Source organism: Bactrocera neohumeralis, chromosome 6 (genome assembly GCF_024586455.1).
Source record: "Bactrocera neohumeralis isolate Rockhampton chromosome 6, APGP_CSIRO_Bneo_wtdbg2-racon-allhic-juicebox.fasta_v2, whole genome shotgun sequence".
Lineage (NCBI taxonomy): Eukaryota > Metazoa > Arthropoda > Insecta > Diptera > Tephritidae > Bactrocera > Bactrocera neohumeralis.
Window position 1 is genome coordinate 39,725,206 of NC_065923.1, and position 7,977 is coordinate 39,733,182.

A 7,977-nucleotide genomic window follows, 5' to 3' on the forward strand; every position below is an offset into this window, starting at 1 on the left:
TATTGCAAGAATAAAAAATGTTTACTTATGAAAACAAAAAGTATATAAATGAAATTTTATTTATTTATTGATCCAATATATTTTTAATAAACAAAAATAAAATAGGATTTCCTGCAACTGTTGTGAATGAAATTAAGAAGACACATTTTCGGCTACAAATACAAATCAGCTCCTAGTCTCAATTTTCCATTTTATAAATTAATCTTCCTAAAAATCATTAAAAAACATGGGAAAAAAACGGAACACGAAAGATAACAAAACTCATTTAATTAATATCGTTTCACAAGCGCATGAAATCGTTGGAACGCCTTTGGCGTATCATAAAACACATGTGACATCACCGAGAATCCGTGAAAACGTCTTTTACTGAGTTTCAAAATAGTTTATTTAAAGTTGATTTCTCCACATCGCCAGAAAAACTTTAGCGATACCTAATAAATATGATCTACTTAACATGATTCGTGTCCAGAATGATGATACTAGGCCAGAACAGTCTCGATCTATTTGAAACAACAAATTATAAAATTCACGCAAGATCTCTAGTTAGTCTCATTTTATTGATTGAGTACTGAATAATTAACAAATCACAAAAAAAGTAAATTGTCTGCCATTTTGAATATATTAAATAGAGATCATCATGATATTAATCGAAAATTGTCGTTTCTTTATATTTTGTAAGCAACTCAAGCACGAAAAGGTTAAAAATAAATCAATTTTACATAAATTTCGTAAATATTATGAAACAAAGTCAACATATATTTTTATTTTCATTGATAATTATGTTTTTTGACTATGTTATAGAAAATTTAATATATGTTATCGACATATTTACTTTCATTCAAGTGTAAAAACATCTCTGAATAATGAAATGTAAGAGATCAGTATTTTGACTGTCACAGAATAGCAATATCATCTCAAGTCTCAAAAATTGTCTCTAACCAAAAATCTCATATTTAGGGACTTGAGACTGTCTCTTTTTTACAGAATCGCACGGTAGGTCAGAACAGGTTGATCTATGAAACAACAAATTATAAAAGCACGCAAGATCACTAGTTGAAGGCACATTTTATTGATTGGAAGTACATGAATAATTAACAAATCAGAGTAAAAATAGTAAATTTCACCACCATAGACAATCGGAGATTAAATATCCGAATGCTCCGGTGATATCCAAGAATATCTGAAAATAGAATATAAAATAATTAATTACCTGGCTAAAGATGGTCATAGTATATAGTATGCGACAATAATGCTGTTCAAAATATGACAACCGATATGCAAATACAACTAACACTAAAACTAAAAGACGATGCATGTCAACTGCATGTTTTCAAAATATTTTACGCGTAACACTTCTATGGTCAAAACATGCGAAATACATATTGCTATAAGTATGTATGTATATGCAGATGTTTATATATGTGTATGTACAGCCATGGTCACGCAAATAGCACACTTAGTCGTAAGATGCAATAAGCGCTTATACAATTGACAAACATTTTTTAAAGATTAAAAAAGGCTTAAAATATGATTACTTGTTTATTAATTTACCCATTTAAGTAAAAAACAGCAAATAGAAATTCACGAATAATTAGTATTAATTGAAAAACTTGAACTCCCTCTAAAATGGCTTGGTCACCCAAATAGCACATTTTTTAGAAAGTGAAGATTTGTTTGCAAAAAAATTATAAGGAGTAAATATTCATTACTAAGTATGGTTGGAGGATGGAGTCATGTGTAGAAGTTCATGCAAGTGAGGAAAGTTCTCTGATCGCTATTCACTTGGGAGTGGCCAGAAACGATTCTTTTACACATGGCTCAAGCAGCTCCGTTCGAAGGCGAGCTAATGTGAGAAGGCGAAACATTCCCTACATAGGGTTGTGCGCTGGGTTTGGGACCCGCCACGTAAAAAAACACCCCCAATGAAAGAAAGCAACAAGCCTCGGATGAGAGACCCTCCTTTTGATCCGAAGCCCAGAGCATACTTAAATTATGGAGGGAACACTTCTCCAGCCTGCTGAATGGCAGTGAACGCACAACGCCAGGAGAAGGCGAACCCGATTCCCCAATCGATGACGATGGAGCAGACGTTCCATTACCCGACCATGAAGAAGTTCGAATAGCAATTGCCTGCCTGAAGAACAACAAAGCGGCAGGGGCCGACGGATTGCCGGCCGAGCTATTCAAACACGGCGGCGATGAACTGATAAGGAGTATGCATCAGCTTCTTTGTAAAATATGGTCGGACGAAAGCATGCCCAACGATTGGAATTTAAGTGTGCTATGCCCAATCCATAAAAAAGGAGAATCCACAATCTGCGCCAACTACCGTGAGATTAGCCTCCTCAACATTGCATATAAGGTTCTATCGAGCGTATTGTGTGAAAGATTAAAGCCCACCGTCAACAAACTGATTGGACCTTATCAATGTGGCTTCAGACCTGGAAAATCAACAACCGACCAGATATTCACCATGTGCCAAATATTGGAAAAGACCCGTGAAAGAAAAATCGACACACACCACCTCTTCGTCGATTTCAAAGCTGCTTTCGACAGCACGAAAAGGAGCTGCCTTTATGCCGCGATGTCTGAATTTGGTATCCGCGCAACACTCATACTGCTGTGTAAACTGACGTTGAGTAACACCAAAAGCTCCGTCAGGATCGAGAATGACCTCTCCGAGCCGTTCGATACCAAACGAGGTTTCAGACAAGCGCCGTTAGTTCTGCTTTCTCCAGACTGGACAAGGAAGCACAGAAAATGGGTCTGGCAGTGAACGAGGGCAAAACGAAATATCTCCTGTCATCAAACAAACAGTCGTCGCACTCGCGACTTGGCTCTCACGTCACTGTTGACAGTCATAACTTTGAAGTTTTAGATAATTTCGTCTATTTAGGAACCAGCATTAACACCACCAACAATGTCAGCCTGAAAATCCAACGCAGGATTGCTCTTGCCAACAGGTGCTACTTCGGACTGAGTAGGCAATTGAAAAGTAAAGTCCTTTCTCGACGAACAAAAACTAAACTCTATAAGTCGCTCATAATTCCCGTCACCATATAGCAGTGCAGAGGCTTGGGCGATGACAACAACCGATGAGTCGACGTTACAAGTTTTCGAGAGAAAAATTCTGCGAAAGATTTATGGTCCTTTGCGCATTGGCCTCGGCGAATATCGCATTCGATGGAACGATGAGCTGTACGAGATATACGACGACATTGACATAGTTCAGCGAATTAAAAGACAGCGGCTACGCTGGCTAGGTCATGTTGTCCGGATGGATGAAAACACTCCAGCTCTGAAAGTATTCGACGCAGTACCCGCCGGGGGAAGCAGAGGAAGAGGAAGACCTCCACTCCGTTGGAAGGACCAAGTGGAGAAGGACCTGACTTCGCTTGGAATATCCAATGGCGCCACGTAGCGAAAAAAAGAAACGACTGGCGCGCTGTTGTTAACTCGGCTATAATCGCGTAAGCGGTGTCTACGCCAATTAAGAAGAAGAATTATGAACTCATAAAAGCTAACGAGATCTATTTAACTAAAAACAAAAAAACTGCAACCACCGCGAAGGACAACAATTACTGAAGACAGAGCCAAAGTCTGGAGGAGCAAGGCCGACCCTTTTAAGTGTTCATGACAAATAATGCTGGAAATCAGTGAAGAATATGCCTTAAATATATCGCGGAAGACTGTTGGAGAACGTTTTAATGAGCTACAACTTTTTGTCTGCCCGAGTAAAAAAAAACACTTCTGTCAAAACGGCACATCCAAAATCGGCTACGTTTCGCGAAAACACATAGCCCTTTTTTTGGGAAAAATGTACTAAGAGCGGACGAAACCAAAGTTAATGGAATGGTCCTGGAAATGAAATGGAAAAGTAATGTTCATCGTAGTAAAGGTCAATCGTTGAATTCCAGGTACACAAAGAAATTCGATAAAATACGCAGACGGAAATATGTTGATATAGGGTGCCTTTTCCTGGCATGGCGTGGGCCCAATTATTCCCATTTAGGGGAAAATGGATCGGTATCAATATTTAGATATATTAAAGAACGAAATGGAACCATTTTCATTCAATTGCACGCCAGTTCGCTGTACTTTTATGCAGGATAACGACACTAAGCGCATAGCCAAAATCACAAAGGACTGGCTTAAAAAGAAAAAAAGTTTTGGATTAGTCAGCTTTAAGCCCTGACCTTATTCCAATAGAAAACTTATGTAACGATGTTAACCTTAAAATTGCTGCTAAAAATTTTACAAAATTTTGAGGATTTATGGGAGGGTGTTAAGGAAGCTGGTACTCCATCCCAAAGAAGATATGCGGGAAGCTTTTAGAAAATATGGTATGCGGATGTGATGCTATAATCGAAAATCTGGAATATAGAACGAAGTATTAGCAACGTAAGCTATTATGGCACCAAATCGTTAATTAAATTTCACTAATTTCACATGAATTTTGCAGGTATGGTGAAATATGCTATTTGGGTGACCAAGGCATTTTAGAGGGAGCTCAAGTTTTTCAATTAATACTAATTATTCGTGAATTTCTATTTGCTGTTTTTTACTTAAATGATTTAATTAATAAACAAGTAATCATAATATCATATAATCATGGGTGCGGCGTTCGCAGAAACATCTAGTTGTGCTTGAAGCACTCACCAGGGGTCTACACATGTGAAATATATAAAAGTGTTTAGAAGCCCATAGCAAATCAGTAACAGAATTACCTCCACAACGCAAGACAGCGCAGAGCCTCGTAGTCTACATACCTAAACAAAATTTAATAAATTCTCAATCACAAACTCAATTGAAAAACAAAATGTTTGAATTGGTAAGCTTGCCTGCGGCTTCCAAACAACTACAGCTACAACTTATATCCACTTTCTCTTCTTTGTTGCACAGCTTCTTGTCGCCACAACATTTTTCGCCTTCACCTACGCTGCTGGTGATCCTGCGGATGCTCACGCCACCATCCTGAAGTATGTGAATGAAGTGAACCCCGATGGCAACTACAATTACGCGTACGCAACGTCGAATCAGATTCAGGCGCAGGAGAGCGGTGTTGGCAGCTCGTATACCGCTGGCTCATACTCGTACATCTCACCCGAGGGTCAGCCCATATAATTGACTTACAAAGCCGATGAAAATGGTTATCAACCCAAAGGTGATCATTTGCCAACTCCACCACCAATTCCAGATTACATTCTGAGAGCGATTCAGCTGAAAGTCGATCATATAATACCCTTCACATTTGTATACCCGTTGGTCTTGGTTCCAGTGGGACTAGGCTCTTCAGCTGAGCTGTAAGCTATCGTTGAGGTAGGCAGGTCGCGGATAGCCTGACGGCTGGTAGTAGCAGGTTAGTTGCGAAATAACTTATGACGAATGAGCAACCCCTGACAAGGAGCGGTGGGAGTGGAGAGTGCGGTATAAAAGTCAGCTAAGCCAATAAAATCCCTGCAACAGAGGCGAGTAGATACCGGCTCTCAGTAATACAAAAAGCCAGACGCGACGGGCTCGCAATGAGCGGCTTCCTGGTCAGCGTCTGTTCACCATGTCAGGTGCGACTGTTTTTTACCGATATTAAACGCACTAGGTTTCCCTTTAAATCTCAACAAATACTTCTCTGCTGCCGAGGTGGATAGGGTGATGTGAGCCTGCCCTGCCGAGGTGTTAACCGCGCTGTCTATTAGTAACCAGCCCCTTTGGGCTCTGGTCAAGGAGTTTTTCTTCTTTATTGGCGTAGACACCGCTTACGCGGTTATAGCCGAGTTTACAAGAGCGCGCCAGTCGTTCTTCCTTTTAGTTGTTTGGCGCAAATTAGAGATTCCCAGGGTAGCCAGATCCTTTTACACCTGGTCTTTCCAATGGAATGGAGGTCTTCCTCTGCTTGCCTCGACGTCGATACTCTCAAAGCTGGAGTGCTTTCATCCATTCGTAGCCGCTGTCTCTTAATTCACTTAGCTGACATTATTGTTGGTTTTAATTTAGACAAATGTATCTACGACTTCGAAATTATAACTGTCATCAGTGATGTGGGAGCCAAGTCGCGAATGTAACGATTGTTTGTTTGATGACAGGAGATATTTCAGCAGTTATACACTTTTGTAAAAAAGTGTACCTTCTCTATTCAGCTCTGTAGCTCGATTCATTTTCCTCAGCAGTGAATTGAAGAAGTTGCGCAATAGGGAGTCGCCTTGTCTGAAACCTCGATTGATATCGAACGGATCGGAGGGGTCCCTCCCGATCTTGACAGAGCGTTTGGTATTGCCCAACGTCAGTTTACACGGCCGTATTAGTTTTGCGGGGATTCCGAGGCTTTTGTGTCCTTTTCATGGGGGGTATTTTTTTTTATATGGCGGGTCCCAAACCCTCAGAGAATTTTCCTCACTTGCGTGAACTTCCACACATAGCTAAAACGTCAAAGAAAAACTTTTTAAACTTTTTTTCTGCACCAAATTTTAAGCGCAAATTTTAGAACCTCTCTCTTGATCGGTTGCGGACAGTTAATTGTTATACTATCGAACAAAAGCCCCTACGTCGCCTTCCACTTACCTATGTTTATGTCCTGATATGAATATACACACATACATACATATGTATGTATGTATAGAAATATTCGACTGTCTTTTTTTGAGAAAATAATATGACAATTCTGTAATAAAGCGATAACTTGATGAGTCTTAAATTAATTTAAAATTATTTTAGATCTACAAAAGCTACTACCTTAACCGGACACCTCTCTTTAGCGGACAAAAGTCGCACGAGGATGAGTATCCGCCAAATGGAGGTTTCACTATAATCTGTTGTTGTACAATTGTGGCCCAAATACATTTATCTGCTTTTATCTTTATGAATTTCTATTATAAGAAGCTTGACAAGAAAATATTTTAATATTATATTATTTTGGTATTTTGGTATTATATTATAACTTTGATATTATATTATAATATTTAAATAATGAAAATATACACTGGCGGCAGAAATAATAGTGACAAGCCCATTGACTTATGTATTTCAAAGAAAAAAAAGATTTTATCAACGTAGGTTTGTATCAATTGTCGCTATGTCGGAGCTCATATGCTGGAAATATAAATAATTTTAACAACAACAGGCAAATTATAAAGTGTTCTTTCATACTAAAACAATGTAAGAAGGAAATTAAAAACGTCTTATTATATTTCAGAATTTTGTGCGTTCTGTATTAAGTCATTCACACAAGAAAGTGTGTTCGATTGTATTTACATTCACTGGGTGCACCCTGTTTTATTTATTTAAGCACGATTCCAAATGTCATATTCTGGTAAGTGTTGCAATATTCATACAAAATAACAGGTATAATAAATATGCAATTGTAGCTAAGTAAGCTCTTATTTGAAATACATCAAATGCATAGCTTATTTTATTCAGAAGCCGCTATTAACACAATTTTTTAATAATCATAAAGCATAATATAAGATTGCAGCAGTTTTCTTCGCACAATAAATTTCCCTCTACACCGATATATCAAGACACACAAGTGCTGAACACATAGAGCGCGACAGGCAGCAGCAGCACGACAGTGAACTGAAAACGTCGTTGTGCATCTTACTACATGTACATATGTGAGAAGCAGCCACAACACAATGTCCGGCATGTACACAAAACAACGCAGTTGTCCATTTTGTATATACACAATTTCGTTGTTGCCATACTAATTCCTTTCGCTTCAATGAAATTTTAATATTTTGTTCAAAGTGAAATTTTTTATGCAAAAAATAAGTAAATAGGTAAATATTTTTGCTTTAAATTATCGATGGTTATTACAAATGATATAATAGAGCTATAATAGAGCTATTTTATGCTTTTATTTGTAAAATAACTTCAAGTTTGTTAGAGCTGTGAATAATTTAACATTTTACATATTAGTGAGTGGAGCATCACCACTCTACCTCATCTCTATATCTTCCATTCTACTGTCAACTCTACTGTCGTTGG

At 38.2% G+C, this 7,977-nt stretch overlaps 1 protein-coding gene across 1 annotated transcript; it reads left to right on the forward strand.

Moving 5' to 3' along the window:
- The first annotated feature begins 4,674 nt into the window (after window positions 1-4,674).
- On the forward strand, window positions 4,675-5,150 carry LOC126763593 (endocuticle structural glycoprotein SgAbd-2-like). The gene is made up of 2 exons (XM_050481236.1): window positions 4,675-4,831; window positions 4,903-5,150. The coding sequence occupies exons 1-2, from the start codon at window positions 4,820-4,822 to the stop codon at window positions 5,122-5,124; spliced, it is 234 nt and encodes a 77-aa protein (XP_050337193.1). The 5' UTR covers window positions 4,675-4,819; the 3' UTR covers window positions 5,125-5,150.
- The last annotated feature ends 2,827 nt before the right edge of the window (window positions 5,151-7,977 follow it).